We start from the raw sequence: 20,089 nt of genomic DNA, 5'->3' as shown, positions 1-20,089 counted from the left end.
AGATGGCTCTTAGAGTCTAGGCTCCATCAGTCAGATAATAACCCAAAAGCTGTCTTCCTCAAAGTTTTCAGAAAGTGAAAGTGAAGGTCCCAGAGAGGCAAGGACAACAGTGCCCAGGGAAGTATGTAGAAAACAACATGGAAAGAGGAGTTGGTTTGGGTAGTCGGCACAGGAAGGGGAATTACAGAGAAAGCAGTAGGCAACCATCCTTCCACTGAAGTTTAGATTTTCCACTCAAGACAAAGAAAGAACCCATGCAATGAAAAACAAAACAAAATAAAACAACTTATGGTGTAGCTCCTCTACAGCATTTTTAAGAATAATCATAAAAGCCAACAAAATTGAGTAATTTCTGTACCCATTTTTTTTAAATCCATGATCACCATTGAAAGTTAATTAATTTGGGGCTAATTTTAGGAGAATTTTATTTTTTCATGTGAGAGATAAAAGTAGAAAACATAAGACCCACATAAAACAGATCTACAAGGTTCATAGAAAGACATACAACAGTAGCATATTGAATCAACACAAGTACTTTTATCTTAAGATTTTCTGTTTATTCCCAGACATTTAAGAGGTTAATGACTAACATAAATGAACATCTTGTCTACTGTTACTGGCTTTATTTTAACACACCAAGAGTTCTTGGCTTTAACGATACCCATTGTATTAGGTTATAAACTATCCTAATCATTGATTATCTAGAATTGACCTAGTTATTTTGATATTCCTCCACTAGTAGAAAATGGAGTCATGCACAGTCATGAGTAAATGAATGAAGTAGTTGGTGATATTTATCACTTTAGTGAGAAATGAATTCCCATATTCTCAATCTCACATTTATGTGGCCAAGGTCTATGTGTATGTTTGGTCAAATTGTGCAGATGGGATTTACATCATGCTTAGTCTGCAGAATCTACTGACAAAGAATGAGGAGTAATTGTTCATTCATTATTTAGAGCTTTCTCCTGTACTTTACTCGTTTAGACTATAAACCATCTGGTGGGAACAGGGAACTTTTTGTTAGGATTCATTTTTATTACTTACATTGTCAGAGATTCAAACAAGTTCCTGTAGGTAGCAGATTTTTTTAAAGCATGCATAGTCTATAAACACTGTACTCTGAACTACTAAATTTCTTTGTTAAAATATTTACATTTAGTGAACTTAGTTTTTGTGACCAAGTACATTAAGACCCAAGATTTGATACACAAAAGATGTGACCACACAGCTCTCTGTTAATCCTGTTGTTAATATTGAGTTCTACATGAATATATATTTATATCCAATCAAAGCTTTTAATTTTCTTGTACCTATAAACACCCAGGACAATAAATAGCCTTTAGGAAATTGCCTTTTGACATTATTTTGTTCTAATGTATCTTTTTGTTATAGCACAGTTACTTAGCAATGCTCTAAGTTTTCAGAAACTTAGTTTCTATCTATTAGATTGGGCTGAATTTCATGTCTGCCCGTATACACTTAAAATTGTGAAAAGAACTATAATTTGGTAATGTATGTTAAAGATTTTAAAGTAATTTATCCTAAACTAATTTTAAGGAGATTATAACGAGTTTCATAACTTAAAACATAATTGAAGTTGATAAAAATGTTTGTTTTTCCATTAAAAAGCAACATTTTATTTGTGGCAAAGTTAATCATCTAAATAATTCTTCAATAAGGAAGATGAAATTTTCTAGAACATATGATGAATGTAAATTTGGAGATTTTTAGATCACAAAATTCTCATACTTTATGTTATTAAAACCCTTACCCTTTGCAAAAAAAAAAAAAAAAAAAAACAATTCCAGATATCTTTGTGATGTCAACATTTCCCTAATTGAGTCCAGATTAAAAGAATATGAAACAGGTAGGGGTTACTTTCAGGGAGTCCCCTGCAAACTTTATGGATTTATTAAAAAGATCATAAAATTACTAAAAAGTTTCAATTCAGATAGTGATTAAAGAATTATAGAAATAGGATGGGTCTAGAGTAGACTCTGAATGGGAACGAAAATGAAGACTTTTGCAACTTAATTTAGGGGCAGAGGAAGAACACCAAAGCTAAATGATTCCTTGATTAGGTGTCAGGAGACATGTGTTCTGGTTCAGGTCTGTCAGCAGCCAGCTGGGAGCTTGTTCTTTCCTCTCAGTGGAGCGTCCTTAGTAAGGAATTGGACCAGTTTTACTCGAAGGGTGAGCATTAAGTTAGAGAATTTATTTTATAAGCCAAGGAGGCCATTAAAAAATGGAATTATTCCCTTGCTATTATATTCCAAAATTCTAATAGTCTTCGTAACATTTTAAAGATTAATTTAATGCAGCTAATACAGACTTCAATTTATTTTTATTTAATTTTATTAAGTCCCTTAAATCTGTTTTGGATGAGCTATATGTAGATTAATAAAATGATAAACAAATGCATGACAGCAATAACCATCATAAATTTAAAATAGATTAGTGATTTCTATAGTAAGTACACTAAATAGAATACTCTATTAATTATTTTAGATTATTTGTATCATATAAAAGATTTTATAGGCCCATCCTTTTTAAGTTAAAATTTCAATCTTTAGCAATAGAGAATTTTTTTCTTAAAGAGTATACTATCTCCATAATATTTTCCTACAATTTGCAAAATGACTTATTCCAATGTTATCAATATCTATATCAATGTTACATTGATATCTATGTCATTTCTGATGCATGTCCATATTGAGATATATGTTACCAAATACCTTTGACCACTAACACAATAAGTGTTAGATACACACCATTTTGTTAATTAAAAATCATTATTTCGCTTCACTTAGAGGCTGCTATTAACTCGTTAACCATATTCTCATGAAGTGGGTGTTGCTTGTGCATTAACGACAATTTCTTTTCTTACCAACACATTGTCTAGCCTAATAACAGAGTCTGGAAAGTAGGGAGGTGGGGGTGGGGAGGGAGATGGTTTCCTATAAGAGTGAAAAGAACATTTTCTTTTGCATGTAATGGTGTTAAATTATAGTCAATGTATTCTTTATCATTAAAAATTTAAAGGCTTAAACAGAAAGACATTCTGCAGGTAAATATTTTAGGAGGGTTAGATGAACAGAAGCCAACTTTCCCCCCCGGCATATGATTGAGAGGTAACATTTCACTGCAAAGTGATTGCAGCTGGATTTGTCCTTATGATGAAAGCCTTTGGTTCAAACATGGACTTAAGAGGGTCCTTCGAATGTTAGACTTTTCCTTGTGCCCGTCCTGTAAAGTACTTTATTAAAATTCTCACTGCCCCTTTGCATTTTATTTTCATTTCCTCTAAGATAATATGGCAATTATCTTTAAAAAATTTTTTGTCTTCTGACCTGTAGACATAATTTTCACCTTTCAAATGCTCTTCCTAAGATTGGCCCAATCTTTTAAACCTTTGCTACTGATTCTACCCACCTTCGTCTTTTGCCCTTGGTTGATTTTCTTCTTATACTTGTCTTATTTTATTGCTTATTTTTTTCATGTTAAAGACTAAGTTGCAAATATTTTAAAATGAATGCCATATTTCAGTACATAAAAATGAGTCTTATTAATCCCTGTCTTTGTTATAAAACATCACTGAAATTATATGCTAGTCTCTTTACACAGGGTCATTCTAATGATTTCACATATTGAAGATGCAACCAAACCATTATAAAGGTTTCTCACACATTCACATATTTAGTAGACTCAATTTGGGTTTTTTAGGACTGTTAATCTGCTATTTTCTCTTTCCTTCAGTCAAAGTGGAAAAAAGCCCACCTGTTAAGGGCGCCCTCTCTGGCAAAGTCAGCCTACCTTGTCATTTTTCAACCATGCCTACTTTGCCACCCAGTTACAACACCAGCGAATTTCTCCGAATCAAATGGTCTAAGATCGAAGTGGACAAAAATGGAAAGGATTTAAAGGAGACAACTGTCCTTGTGGCCCAAAATGGAAATATCAAGATCGGTCAGGGCTACAAAGGGAGAGTGTCCGTCCCCACGCACCCTGAGGATGTGGGCGATGCCTCCCTCACCATGGTCAAACTGCGCGCAAGTGACGCGGGCCTGTACCGCTGCGACGTCATGTACGGGATTGAAGACACGCAAGACTCGGTGTCACTGGCCGTGGATGGTAAGGCTTTCAGAATCCACAAGAAGGTGGTACGATATAACTGGTTCAGAAGCGTTGTGAAATGGTACTCAAAAGTAACTGTTGTTCGTGGTTTGGACAAGGGGGAAAAATACCCATCAATCCAATAGTCTATGCCTCTCACCAAAGATGAACTGTTATTTCTTCAGAGGTCAAGACAGGTGACTTTTTGCGAACTTCATTCATTCCACGTAGTAATGTAGAATATACTGAAAATAATGAATACTTCGAGACATGGTACATAGTTCAATGACCTTTACTCAGTGTTGAGACCTATCAATGATTATTTTTCAAGACTGTAAAGGCTGATATACCGTTTGTTTTAATTTTTTCATATGTGTGTATGCACACATATGAAAGATGTGTGCATACATGCATATACATATATATACACACAAAAACTTTTCCCCCTTTTTCTCACTGTCTCAGTACGATTATTAAAATCTTTGAGTTTGCTTTTAAGAAATATAAATTCTATCTTAACTTACATTGAAGAAATACTGTACTTAATAAAAACCATGGTACAGATCACAGTGTATTAAAAAAGCTAAAACTTAATAAATATTTGAATCAGATCAAAACAAGAACTTCATAAAGTTTTTTAAGGGTAATATACTAGTTGTTTGTTATCCATTAAATCTTGCAATGAGACATTTTAGTTTTACCCTCCTTTCAGTGGTGGTTTATATGTCATTTGAGTTTAAGTTAGGAGACAAAGCAAAGAAAAATTGCTTTAATTGGGTACACACATAATGCCATAGCTCTTGGAAGCATAATATTTTGGCAAGTTATTAAGCAAAATTCTAATACCCAGACATGATGGAACAGATTTTCTTCCAACTCTCCATTTCCCTATAAAATATTTACCTTTCAGAAAAATATATAAAGGGTTTTATTAAAACTCTTTCTTGTGTAGCCAAAAGGAAATATTCTGAATTTCAGATGCAACAAATTCATTTTCTGAACACACTTTTACATTCATGTGTTATTGCTCCCTTCTATAAATCTATTTTTATGTTGTCCAGGCATCCACTAAATATCCTGGGCTCTTCTAATCTCATCATTATTTTATTTAGCCTCAGATGGTACTACTGTGATTTCTCTCTCTCTCTCTCTTTTGTTTATATATCACTTTTTTTAAATCCCCAAAGGAGTTTAAAAACTTCTTACAATTTTTCATCATTAAAGAATTAGCAATGGATTTGCCCCTTGCCCCTCTGAAACAATGAAAATCCTCCACTTAATCTCCTTAGCTCCATGGGGTCTTCAAATTATTCCAGCAATCGGAGATACTTACACAGATTGAAGTTCCCTGCCTTGGTTGAGGAGGCCCCTTTGTGCCTCCTTACACCAATCTTCCATGCACTTGGAAGATTTTTAATTACCAAGAAGACTATTTGAAGCTTTGATCAACATAAAACTAATCTAAAACCACTGAAATTCTTGCTTAAGCCTTAGTGATCATTTTAAGCTATCTCTCATACTTACTGGATAGCAGAGTGTATACTTACTGGCAGTTTTAGAGAGGTTCTATAGAAGGTACAAATTGACGTTTTATTTTATTTTATTTTATTTTTGCAAAGACTTATATTTGAGTCATGGAAGAGCAGAAATGGGAAAATGAATGTTGGTTGTCATTGCATCTACTCAGTGCCTACACAGGTTTTTTGTGTTGGCACTGATCAGAGGTACTTATCCATGAGATGGCTGGTCTGTTCCCCTAAGGTTACTTTACTGGCACATGCTTGCCTTAGAAGACAGAGACAATCTAAGGATGGACACACGGGAGACAGTCTCACAGCTAGAAGTCAGGCTGTGGAAGATAGACTGTTGTCAATCCCAGGCAATTACAAGGAGTAAAAGGAGAGTGGCACGTGCCTTGGAAACCACAATTCATTCCAAATAACAGAAAAAAAAAGTGTTCTTAAATGATATGACTCTTAATGAAATCTCATTCATAAGACCCAGCTACCTCAATTTCTATTTTTCAGCGACTTCCCTGGCACGTTAGTTTGATCCACTTTGGTGTCTTACAGAAATGAGTCACCATATTTACTCCAGTTAAAAATAGAGACACTCTTGTTGAAACGAGAAGAGAGAATCCAAAGCTCTACCCCCTTAGTTGCTCTTTCCTCATCCCTTTGACAATTCCTTGCACCCTAGAGCACAGTTCAAAACCACTCGTTTATACAACCCCTAAAATACAACAGAATGGAATTTGAGGAAAGTATTTGGAGCTTCTACCAGGGGAGTCTGGAGAACTTTATTTCAGGGTTTCTTTGTATAAAAATTATACATTTTATCTGTCATAGCAGAGACCCTAAGTTACTCTGGTCAGGTGGTGAATATGATAAACATTTGGGCAGTACATGGTAGCCTACCCAGCATTTTAAAATCCTTTACCTAAATTCACCTTCAGATCAATCAAATAACATGAACAATATTAGTTCCACTTCACAAAGGAGGAAATTAAGGCACAGAGAGCTTGACCTGTATATAAGCAAGTAGCAAATTTGGGATTGGAACAAGGCTTCTTACTCATACTTAGGCCAGTCTCTTTTCCACCATGGTATATTGTCTCTGAAAGTAAATATCTCAATGTTTTATATTTGGAGAAGTGATGTTAGTGAATATTTTCATGAGACTGGTCTGTTGGGTTGTCCCTGGGTAAAATTATGAAGCAGAAGTTGATCTTTGGGCCCCTTTAATTCTTTGTATTAGTATCTTCAGCAGAGCCTACTCCCTTTAGGTGCCTGGTGTTTCCATGATAGGCTGAATACTGCCTGGAATTAGGACAACTGTCCATCATTTGGGATTTAGTGATTTAAATCTCTTTCTTGGATTGTTTACATGTTAACAGAAAATCCCTGGCTAGGAAACTTTCTAATGGAGCAGAAGGGGACACCTAGATGAATGGCATTTTTGGAGATCCTCAAATCAACATGATTTTGCATAATGCTACATACGGTAAAAATAAAGAATTATCCTGATGTTATTACCATGTTACTAATTAATTTGACGCATTGCTCCAATGAGAAATTTTGCACTGCAAAGTGAGAGATTTGAATGTGCTCATAATTGTTTGCTGTTGTCTTTGCAGGAGTTGTGTTTCACTATAGGGCAGCGACCAGCAGGTATACCCTGAATTTTGAGATGGCTCAGAAGGCTTGCGTGGATGTTGGGGCAGTCATAGCAACCCCGGAACAGCTCTTTGCCGCCTATGAAGATGGATTTGAACAGTGTGATGCAGGCTGGCTGTCTGATCAGACTGTTAGGTGAGAGTTCTGGGGCCATAGGCTTGAGCTCATTAATTTGGGAGTGAGAAGAAAGTGCCACTTATTAGCCATTTATTTCCTTAGATATCCCATTCGGGCTCCCCGAGAAGGCTGTTATGGAGATATGATGGGGAAGGAAGGAGTCAGGACCTATGGATTCCGTTCTCCTCGGGAAACTTATGATGTGTATTGTTATGTGGATCATCTGGATGGTAAGATGTTTAAGCCTCTATAGCTTCATTTGAAGGAAGAAAATTGGGGAAAGACTAGAAGTGCATTGGAATAGAGCACGTCTTCATGCTTGTTTGGATTCCGAATGACAACATTTTGTTTAAATGACCGTATGATTTTGTGGCAAAATAAGCTTAAATTAAAGTGGAAAGAGAAGGAGGAGTGTGTAAATGGTTATGCAGGTTAGAAATGTCTTTAGTTAATGGCAGGTTTTCTTATAGTCATGCTGCTCTTGGACTGTTTCCAATACATTTTTAGAGCATTAAGAATAGAAAGCTGTAAGGGTGGTACCTATTCTGGTGAGAACTTCAGGTAAAAATCCTGTGATGACAAACCACTGTGAATCCAAGTACTGATAAACATCCCAAAGCTCAAATAAATAACTTTGTAAACTAGCCCAGCAGGGATTTTTAACTTTCTCTTCCTGTTTACTTTGTTACACTTGTATTCAGAGCAATCATTCATTCATTGAACCAATCAATGCATTAAATTCCTTAAACCCATCAACACAAAAAACACCTACTGTGTGATAGGTACCCTGCTATCGTTAGGGATCTGAAGCCAGTCAAGATATAGCCCGTGCTTTTAACTCGCTTAGAGTTTGATTGATTTTTTGGCACTATCATTTCTCCTCTGCCTGATTTAGAGATTCTTCAAAACAAGTTTGAGTTCAATAATGCCAATATTATCTAAAGGGCACAATGCAGTTTTATTATAAAGGCACATGGGTAGAAATTTTCTATGATTTTTGGAATGGATTTTCATTCATATTAACAGGAATTTTAGAAGCCTAAATGTATAAATAGTAGTATAAAATTGAATTACACTTTTAATTTTGGCTGTATACACATAAAAAGAATGATAATTTTCTTGTGTAAAATTAGGAGATTAGAACAGATGATTTTAATGGTTTCTTTCAACATTAAAATTTTGTGATTCCATGATTCTATGAATTGAATAAATAACCGCTGTTGAGAGCTGACCCCTCAGTCTGCTCAGAGAGCCCTAATCAGTGTTTGGGAACTGGGCTCTGTCATTTGATGATATATGCATAGTCCACAATGAGGGAGGATTTATTAGTCTTTCAGAAGTCCTTTCCCACCTCCATAAGCATAGTCATTTCTAAGGCAAATGTTATGTTTTTGCCCCATTGTAACTCAACTGGATTTTATAAAATTCCTTGGGATAAATGTTCCACATATTCGATGACTGAAAACTTGTAATGTGGAATACAGCATAACTTTAGTTCATGTATTTATACCAAGTCAATAGAATTTGAGCTTTTTAGTTTTAGAATGTAAAAGTTGGAAGACAAAGATAAAAGAATCAGTACAAACACTAATTCAAGCACTGGCTGAAATTTGTGTCAGCGAAGTAACAAGGCTTTTATTTGTTTCATAAAGGAAACTTGACAATTTGGAGAATATGCAGCACGTTTACAATGGCATTGTTCTTGAAATTTTGTACTCCTTGTTTGTTGGCCCTTGGAATAATTAGCAAATCTTTGGACACTGTTCTTTTCTCTCTTGACTTGAAATTGAAGTGGGATGGGGGTTAAAGAGAACTTTCATGGCTGATGATGTGAGAGGAAGATCACAAGATTGTTCTTGTAAAGTTTCTCTCATTTCTTTACTGAAGTATATGTCTTCTCTTTGAAGTAAAGACCATTGGCTAATCTGTGAATTGACAAAAATTCTTTTGGAAAGTTGACTACATAAAATTATTAATACATCTGGTATTTCAATTGCCACGTTGATAAAAGATTATTTGAAGATGAGCCAAAATTCTTCCTAAGAGACTTTGCCATATTCATGAGTGTAAAAATTCCCACCTATATTTTATTGTATTTTTGGGGAGCCAAGTGTGTGTGTATGAGAAATGATGGGAGCAGTGAAAATTGGAGATATTGATGTACTCAGAATGCACATGATGGAACATATGCACAGGAGTCATGAGCCAAGGCACAATTACTTTAGGTCAGAAGTCATATATTCCAGATGATCTGATGAAAAATATCCATTAAGTATAAAATGAAGGCTTGTTCAAAAAGGCAATTAATTTTGTTTTAATTTAATTATTGATCATGAAAGATATTTAGTTGATGATGTCAACCTTCTATTTTTTTCTCCTTTCTTGTTTTATGATGTCATATTTATTTTGACATATGTATTTTTCTACAAAATTTAAATGTTTATACTAAGTTAAATCCTGCTGGGTTTGGGGGGGAAAATGAAACTGGTTCTTTTTCTATGGTGGCTATTATAACAGTTATGCATATTCAATGAATGTTTAATAGAATATTCAATTCTATTTTAAAAAATAAACTAGTAGGTGTAAAAGAGCAATTACATTAGCTATATCCACTAGTAAGCATTTCAGTATCACCTTGTGTTCTTAGAAATGGTCTAGAAGGTATGAAGGCTTATTAGACATGATTCAGTAATAGAGCACTGTTATTAAGAAATTAATGGAATGAAGATTTTAAAATAGGAATCTAGAAATTAGATCCATAAAATAACCCTTATTAGGAAATTTAATATTTGTTTCCCGGTAAAATAGATTTGGAAAATGTTGAGAGGGTTTGAAAGTAGGGTTGAGTTGATTAAATGATTTAGAAAATTGGGTAAAGGATTGGAATTATTTAGGAAGGGTAAAGACAAGGCTGAGAGAGGACTCTTGGAAAGCAGTTAAGTTCCTCATAATTAAGAATAGGAAGGACCTCACTGAGTCCCAGTTTTGCCATTTGCTAGTGGTTAGATCCTGGGCAAGGTTTTACTTCTCTAAGCTTCAATTTCTTCTATGAAATGGGAACAATAAAAATACTTACTTTTTCATTATGGTATAAAGATTGAATGAAATAATATGTAAAGCTTTTATCACAGTGTGTGGCACAAAGTAAGTGCTTAATAAATAATGGCTCTTGTTATATAGCTTAGGAGAGGTGTTTTATTTCCAATGAATTCATAACAAGAAGAAAGGAGTTAAAATTGCAAGTCTAAATGAAGTTCAATATAAGAAAAACTTTTCTTATAGTGAATACTGTTAAATGTAGAAAGGACCCTGAAAGGCTGTAAAATTTCTTCTCTAGAGGTTTCTTTAAAATAGAATTGATTTGAGCTACTACAAGTACAATGCTGTATCAAAAGTCTGTTTGAGTCACAGTACTTTGAAGAATATAGAGAAGATCTGGAAATGGGCCACTTCATGAAGAAGGGTCATTTTGAATATGATAAATAGCTACATGCTTGAGCATTATTGAATAATTAAAAATAACACTGTGACAAAATAGAATTCCTATACTATCCCTCCTCAATTGTTTGAAATAAGTTTATTCTCTGATTAGAACATTATCTTCCTAAATCAAATGTGTCCACTTTGCCACTGGAGGATTTAAATACTTATGAAAGTGCTTTGTGAGTTATTGCATTTCTATGCTGAAAACAGGCAGTTTATTAGGGAGTATGTTTGTTCAGCTATATCTATAGCAAGAAATAATTCCTAAATAGATAAGAATGTGTTGGGAAAAAATTGAGTACAATGTAAATATTTCAGCCAAAAAAAACAAGAAAAACACTCAAACTTTCTAGGAATCTTCAATTCTTTTTTAATGAAATTAATAGAGTGACTATTTGGTTTCATCATGGTAGCAGGTACATGTAAGAAAAATTTCTGTTTTATAGACATTTAATTCTCCCCACAGATAAATGAGAGTGTGGCAGATGAAGTCAGACTGCCTTCTTTCATGGTTGACCCATTTAGTTCCCTTGCAAATGAGTCAGTACTTCCAGTCTTGTCCCCAGACCTGACAAATGATTAGTCCAGGAGCTCCTTGCCCCTCTGAGTTAGGCAACTTTGGGTACCTACATCCTATCATCCTAAGGCCTATATTTTCCAGGTGGCTCTGCCTTTTGGCTTTTACTTCACCTGGAGTAACTACCACCTGACTATTCCAATTCCTCAGCTCTTACACGAGCCCCTCAGCCCTCTGACAGGCCTGTACTGTAGACTCTCTCATCTCATATCTCCTCCCTAAGTCCTCATTGAACTTTCTCACCTTTACCATCTCTGAACCTTTGACTATATGACTATTATTACCCTCCTGCAAATATCTGCTTTCACTTCCCTCTCTTCTACTAGACTGTGGATTCTGGGAGAGGAGGAACTATACAAATTCATTTTTGTATCCCCAATATGTCCTTGTACATAGTAGGTGCTCCATAGGTGGAGCTGAATAAATGAATGAATTAATGAATTACTGTCCAAACTCCAAGTGCCCACCCTACTCACCGTGCCTTACACTTGCTTCTTGGTATTAGCTTCACAGGTCTCCAGCCCTTATCAGTATTCCATCTGCTTCCTGATTTTTCATTGCTTTAATTTCCTTATAATTTTATTTAATTTCATTTTTGTTCACTTGCATGTAAATTGTAAGCCAAATGTCTTATGGGATGAATGGGACACAAAAGAACCCAGAAAGAACAAATACATGGAAAATGAAAGTGTTAATTTCTACTTTTGCATGTCTAGCCCTGGAATTCTCTTCTGAATCCCATACTCATATTTCTAGTTTGTGAACATTTTTGTGTTTTATCTCTTCTTTTAATTCTCATGAATAGCCCCCATGCCTTTAACAGTTTTTCAAGGGACCTGTTTTACAACCATCAAAGCACTTACACACATTGCTATGTAACTCCCCTATTCAGCATTGTGTGTTGAATTTTTTTGTTGGCTTCATCCACAAGCACATACTCTGCCTGGTCTTCAACGCCCATAAAACCTGGTCCACTGTAACCTATTCCACCTCGTTTCCCTCACTCTCCAACATGACCACACACACGTGTGCCCGGCCCTTCCCGGACCCTGTGCGCACCCTGCCTGCACTCTGCTCCGTGCCTCTCAGGGAACATACACCCTTCGTCTTTCCAACATTCTGATTTTTCCTGTGCTCAAAAACTTACTGCTTTCAGGATTCCTTCTTTGGCTATTCCTGCTTACACTGAGATTTCTAGACTCTGAACTCCTACTTTACCTACAGTTAGTTCTGTGTATTTTGGTGTTTAATTGTTTTCTGGTTGTTTCGTGTCCATCAGATATAAAATGTTATCTATTAGTTTTATTTCTGCAAAATTATTTTAAGCTACTAGGAGAGATAAGACCATAAATGTCTACCTCTCACCCAACCGCAAATAAGGGCCTGTTCCTGTCACGGACACATAATAGTTACCTAAGAAATACTTGGTGGTAATTACAGTATTTCTCCAACCTTTGTCTCTTTTGGAAACTGACTTCCACCACCAGCTCTCCATTTCTGTAACATTTAAAAAAATGCTTGGCTTTGTTAAAGTTCACTAAGGATTTTTTTTTTTTTTTTTTTTGTCATTATTGAATCACCGTGAGGCTAATTTTTCTCTTTGAATTTCTTTTCTTTTTCCTTTGGTGTTTCTTAATAATAATTCCTTCCCAGAGATACTCCTTTCTGGTCTTTCACAGTAATTTCGCTTTCTTGCCTTGTGACCCCTTCTTCCCAGCAAATTGCCCTCTCTGGGATTGGTTCTCTTGTACCTATTTACCAATTACAAGGTATTTCCTTCTACTGCTTCCTGGTATCAAAATCTAGGATAGCTCTGTCACCTCTACAATTTATTTAATACCTCCACGTCACCCTTGGGCGTCACCTAGAACCAAAAATAACTTCCTTTTTGTTATCTTAGGAGATCCTTTAGCTATGAAAAGCTAAACATTTAGGTAAAGGCCTGAATGTCATTAGATGGATCTTAGAACAGGGCTTAATTCTACCTGTTTAGCAACTTTAATTAGATCAAAATCAGATATCGAGTCCGGAAATTGTGTAATTTTCTTCCTTTTTAATTTTAATAGATTTACAATAGTAATCTATAGAATGTTTCAGTGCTGGGGGTTATTTAAGAATTGGTGATTTGTGTCCTTATTGGACTTATTCACTTAGAAAGCCCCATGTCAGGTGAAATTGCTTTTTGCATAGCAGATGATTAAAATATTGATTCTGTATCAGAATCTCTTCGCATTAGTTAAGGTTGGTGCTAGAAGACACTGAAAACTTTTTAGTTATTCTCTGTAGAACTCACAGAATCATGTATCATGGTTGTAGCTGTGGTTTTTTGTATAGGCTTTGGAGATTAACACACCTTGCTTAGAGTTGCTTCTGTTTACAGGGTGAATGTAAACACCTCTGGAAGAAGACGTCCTCATTCGGTACAGGACTTTAGTAGATGGACTGTCACGAGTAGAATAAGGGAGGAGACTATTTATTGTATGGTTGCATTATTATTTAAGTCTTATAAAAACCTTGTAAGGCACTTTTTAAAAAAAAACTCTCATTTCCGCATATAAGAAAACTGAGGCATAGAGAGGTTAAGTGATTGGATATGTCTTTTCTCCTTTTCCACTTCAGTAAACTCCCAGGGTCACCAAAGATTCACCAGCAGGGCAGACAGCCTTGCAAGCCAAGAGGATGTAAGGTGCCCTCAAAACTCTCTCAAATCTGATTTCTCACATAAAAATATCATAATTCTTATTTGAGTAATGATTGCGTTACTGATTGGATTACGATCATTGAAATTTCTGGGTCAAATTCTAACTTTGTTTTTAACTTTTTGAAGAAATTCTAGGCTGTCTTTCAATGTGACTGCACCATTCTACATTGTCATCAGCAGTATATTAGAGTCCCGATTCCTCAACATTCATTGCCAACACTTGCTGTTATCTCACCTTTTGTGTAACCATCCTAATGAGAGTGAAGTCGTGTCTCTGTGGTTTTAATTTGTATTTCTCTGATGGCTAATGATGTTTAGAATCTTTTTATGTGCTTGCTGGTCATTTATATATCTTCTTCGGAGAATTGTCTATTCAGAACCTTCATCCATTTTTCACTGGGCTGTCTTTTTATTATGGAGTTGTGAGAGCTTTGTATATATTCTAGATTAAAATGCCTTTTCAGATGTATGATTTACAAATATTTTCTCCCATTCTGTGAGTTATCTTTTTACCTTCTTGATAGCCTTTTGAAGCACATAATTCAAAGTTTTTAATTTTGCTGAAATCCTATTTGTCTCTGTTTTTGTTTGTGCTTTTGGTATCATGTCTAAGAAAATATTGCCAAATCTCCAGTCATGAAGATTTATCTCCATGTTTTATTATAAGAGTTTATAAGTTTTAACTCTTGTACTTTTATTTCTATCCATTTTGAATTACTTTTTTATATAGTGTGAGGTAGGGATACAAATTAATTCTTTTGCACGTGGATATCTATTCGTCTCAGCACCATTTATTGAAAAGACAATTCTTTCTCCATTTAATGGACTTGGCACCCTGTTGAAAATCAATTGACCCTAGATCGATGAGTTTATTTCTGGACTCTCAATTCTATTCCATTAATCTATATGTCTATCTGTATTCCAGTATCACACTGTCTTTATTACTACTGTTTATAGTAAATTTTGAAATTGGAAACTGTGAGACCTCCAAATGTGTCCTCTTTTTCAAAATTATTTTACCCATTCTGGGTTTTTTGAGTTCCTGTATACATTTTAGAATCAGCTTGTCATTTTGTACAAAGAAGCCAGCTAGGTTCTTATAAAGATTGCACCGAATGTTGAGATCAATTTGGGGTATATTGCCATCTTAATATTAAGTTTTCTGATCTATGAACCTGGGATGTCTTTCTGGGTTTTTATTTTTAATATTCTTTCATTTCATTCAACAATGTTTTGTAGTTTTGCTGTTCTTCTGCCGAATTTAGTCCTAAGTATCTTATTCTTTTTGATGCGAACTTAAATGGAATTTTCTTAATTTCTTTTTCTGGTCATTTATTGCAAGTGTACAGAAATACAGTTGATTTTTAGATATTGGTTTTATACCCTGCAACCTTGTTGAACTTTTTTATTAGTTCTAATTGTTTTTTAGTGGATTCCTTAGGATTTTTTATATATAGTCTCTTTCATTTTATATAAGTAGCACTGTCTTGACATAAACCCTTTGAAGCATGTGACAGTCATTTGCTTTAAGGTTTTGATGTCAAGATCTCCTGGAGTTCTGAATCAAAAGAGTTTCTTTGGAAATATAGTCACCATTTACCTCCCAGCTGTGAAAAGCCAGAAAAACCAAAACCAGGCTGATCCTCTTGTGTTGACCTGAGGTCAGACTATGCCTGTCAAACCAAATAACATGTTCAATCTCTTGTATATTTTGAAGACTCAGAAACCCAGAAATTTTGCAGAGCCTCTTTCTCACTCTAATTAAGATCTGCTCTGTCAATGGGAAAGAATGAGTTCAGACATCCTGAAAACCATCGAAAGATGTTTAAATTTTAGTGGGGGCTTCTTGCATCTTTAAACTCTTTAAATTGACATATGTGAGATCGTGTGTAATAACACATTCACAGATATGCAGATTCATTTTAAAATGAATGTAATCTCATTTAGAAAATGTTAACTATCACAGCAGACTAATGATAATACTCTTAACAGTTAATTAGAGGTTAAAAATTTCATAACCCGAAGTTCGTGCTTTAAGCCACATTATGCTTTACTTCAGCGTAATACAAGTGAGAAATTTGGAAGGTGCCTACCTCGCTTTCTAGTCTCATTACTACCAAAATCAAAACATTGCCAGCCTAATGCTAACTCTGGGTTCTAAAATGAAGTTTTTTGGCAGCCCTAGAGTTTTCCTTTCACTGTTCATAGAAGATTGGCTTTCATGCGGGTTAAAGGATCAAATCTTAGATGAAATTGACATGTTTTTAAATTATCCGCAAATATTGGCCCTCAAAAAGTTATACAGCAGTATATGTCAGCTGTTAACCAAACATGTATAGCTGATGAATTTCATGATCCAGTGGATAAGAAGTATTAGTCTTCATTGCTTTGTTCTTGTGTATATAGATACAGGAAAAAATGAGAGAGAGAGAGCGAGAGGAAAAAAAAAGAAACCTTCTTTGAAAAATCTTAAAAGTCCAACACTTCAAAGCTAATAATTATGTTGATTTTTTGTTATCACCTTGATATTTGATATATTCTAAAAGTGGTTTTATCCTATGCATATTTAGAAGCTTATTTCATGTAATCACTTCCAGCTTACTCATCCCATCTACTTTTGCATACATTTACTACTTACATACCATTTGACCCAAATAGCAAGGAATTGTGAAAATATTTACAAATCTTGAACTTTCATAGTGAATAGAAAAAACAACAGGAAGCTCTGTTCCCAAATGGACAAAGTAAATCATAATTAGTTTATAAGAACTGATTTCAGAACAAACAGTTCTGTATAGTAGGATTGTGAGCACAAATGAACAGAAGAAACATAAACATTTATCACACCACTCAGAAAATATACTCGGCTAGAAAGTTGTGAGGAGAATCTCAGCTTTGACTACCATGAGAGCATCCCATCAACTGCAGTCTAGAATAGAACTGTGTAATTATCTGCGATCAATTCCTCCTTTTACCTTAGTGATTGAAAGGAATTCTCAGTGGGAGAGAAACATCCCATCCTAGCTTTGCTCCAGACTCAACCTCGTTAATAATTTTGCTGAGTGACTCCTGGGTACAAACTCTAGCTTTTATGAACACTGTGGGACATTTTTAATGTTTTGAATTGTTTTCATCATTGCTTGCCATTTCAGTATGTGTCATGTTTGAGTCTGCCAAGAAGCAACTTTTCCATTTAGCGATCAGAAGTATGGAAAAAGGATAGGCATGGTCCACTTTCCAGGGAGTCTTGTAGCAGCTAGTGGTCAGATTAAAGTATTTTTTCCCATAATATTTCTAATGTTAGTTTCCATGATTAAGAAAAATTTAGTTTGTAGAATGCCACTAGATATTAAAGTCTCACCAACAATGTCTCCCAGTTTTTTCTAGGGCATCCCTGGAAAGTTGAAACAACAGGAATAATTCAAAGCCACAAGCATTTAGCTTGAAATTTTAGAAAAATATGGCTTAAGATACTGTATATATATTTTTCATATGAATGTGCCAATTATCCTGTGTATGAAATTCTCTGTTCTGCATTATATTTTATGTGTACACAAATCTGAATGTATATGTATACACCACAATAAATTCTTGTAACAACTTGACATCTTAAACAATGCATCATTTTGCATATATAAAAGATATTTTGTGTATTTCCTGACTTTTATTTCTTGTCTTTAATTAGAGAAAAATGAAATATTCTTTCATAGGCAGATAACATTTTGAAACATGTTCCAAATCTGTGTTGTAATTACAACTTTGATAAGTGTCCTATCAATGTAGTCTTTGATGAAGTTACTCCTGGAACTTGAAAGTAGACTTCTTGTGAAATTATAAAAAAGATGCTTGTTTTCCAGGAGGGCAACTATCCAGTAAATCTAAAAATACACGAAATTGTTCGGGTCCAAGTATCCAGTAGTAGTGACAGAACACGACCTTGTCTTATGCTAATAAAATAGGCATTTTCTGGCACAGAAGGCTGTGCATTCTCCCTCTAACTCTAAAGACAGTGCTAACCCAAAAGGAAATTTTATTATTCCCATCAGAGACAGAAAGTTGCCTAAAAGATACCCTCAGGCAAGGATCTTACATAGCTGGGCCAATTCACTCATATTGAGAGAGAGCAACTAAGTGAATGTACCCAGGTGCTTTGCTTGATTTCCCATGTTTGCTGTGATTAATGGCTTTCCCTTTTGTCTGTTTTTTTGGGTTATAATTTGGTTTTGCCTGTATGCTCTACATTTTATCTTTGTCTATATAACCATTCACTTTTGGACCAAGCCTGGATTTACATTACTATTACTGGCCCAGACTTAATTTCTATCCAATTTCTTGCTACTGTGCTATGGTTTAAAACATATTGTTTGACTTGTAAAAAAATTCCTGACTACAGATTTAAAAATTGAAAGTAGATCAATAGAAACATTGGAAATGTTAACATCTTGACTGCTTTTCTCAGTGTAAGAGTGATCAGTGTTTAGCCTAAAATGCACATTTTTCTGTGGGATATGGGTTTGAAAGACTTACTCCTGAAAATTATTATTGATGAGAAAGGCTGCTGCTTTAATCCACTGTACCTTGGCTTACTTTTTGCAAAATGAGCTTCTTTTTATTAATAAGAAATAAACTCCTTCCATGTTCAACTTAAAATTGCTGCTTTAGACACTATATCAGAGTTCCCTGGTCTGGCCTATCCTCTTTTTGCCCACTTGCAGTCTTTGACACAACGCTGGGAGGCAATTGGCTTCATATATACTTTGCTTTGGACTTTCCTGCATTGATTCTGTCTGGTTACCTGGCCCACTCATTCAGCTTGTATCTTGAGCAAGTTGACACATATCAGAAACTTAATACTGAGTTATGTTTGTTGTAAATCAGTTGAGATTCATCTTCTTGATTGAAGCACACGTCTTTAGAGCAATGTTTTCGAAACTATTCCATGAAACAAATCCACGTACAGATGTCCTGACTTTAATAATAGGGGGTTGACACAAAGAAAGGACAGAAGTTTGGACTTTTAACTTATCACATTTGGTGTAGACTGAATGTTACTTATAAGAGATTAAAGAAATACCAAGATAGTTCTAGAGTATAGATGCTTCACTACAGGTTTTTGAGGTGAGCAAGAGAATGTTCATACTAAACAATTATGATTTAGGAATTATTTTTGGAATAGAATTAAAGTAAGTGTTTTTCTTTGCTTTTGCTTGTTATTCTGAAGTAAAACAATAATTATGCCACATACGATGACTACACATTATCTTAATAGATGAATTCTTTCAATCCTTGGCTTAAAGTAAACTCAATTGATTCCTATTAAATCTTCCTTTTTTTCCATCTGAGTTATAAGTAACCCAATGGCAATGTGTCTTTGAATATGTTTTTTAAAACTTTTATTTGCAATGTTTGAAAAGTTCCTACGTATAAATGAAATCTGAAATAAGCGACCTTGGGATGACAGAATTTAATCAAAGCAGTAAAATCATTCTATGGGCATCAAACATATTAATGACAATTTATACTCCAAATAAATGAATTAAATAGTTGATATAAAGTCAAATTTAGCGAGTTTCCCCATGAAAAGTTCTCAGAGTAGGTTTCAATTGATTTAATAATAATAAAGGAATTCTCTTTTTTAACCTGCCAGCACCTACAGAAACCTTTCTTTCTTTTAATATGGCAAACATGTTTGTTGTTTATAACTGGGAAGCCAGTAACCCATGAAATCATGCTGTCAGTTTTTCTCAACAGCCCTTTGGCTATGAGATCTTACTTGGGGAAGTTGATGTCCCTCAGCATAAAAACTAACAGTGCTGCTTGGAGAAATGGAGTTTTACCCGATCAATTATATTTCTTTGCCCTGCTGTGGTTGGCTGATCACACTTGTTACTGAAGAGGGACAGTAGTTTTGCCCCAAGT

At 34.8% G+C, this 20,089-nt stretch overlaps 1 protein-coding gene across 4 annotated transcripts in view; it reads left to right on the top strand.

The window, feature by feature from the left end:
- Positions 1–20,089, top strand: part of VCAN (versican) — a 113,687-nt gene that overhangs the window by 13,432 nt on the left and 80,166 nt on the right. For all 4 annotated transcript variants that reach the window (XM_012638475.1, XM_012638473.1, XM_012638474.1 and 1 more), the window contains exons 3-5: positions 3,760–4,134; positions 7,253–7,427; positions 7,512–7,639. In XM_012638475.1, the coding sequence (XP_012493929.1) occupies positions 3,760–4,134; positions 7,253–7,427; positions 7,512–7,639 (678 nt within the window). The remainder of the gene's footprint in view (positions 1–3,759; positions 4,135–7,252; positions 7,428–7,511; positions 7,640–20,089) is intronic.

The sequence above is a fragment of the Propithecus coquereli genome, unplaced genomic scaffold (assembly GCF_000956105.1).
Source record: "Propithecus coquereli isolate 6110/MARCELLA unplaced genomic scaffold, Pcoq_1.0 Scaffold13, whole genome shotgun sequence".
Lineage (NCBI taxonomy): Eukaryota > Metazoa > Chordata > Mammalia > Primates > Indriidae > Propithecus > Propithecus coquereli.
This window is presented reverse-complemented; position numbering and strand designations above follow the sequence as displayed.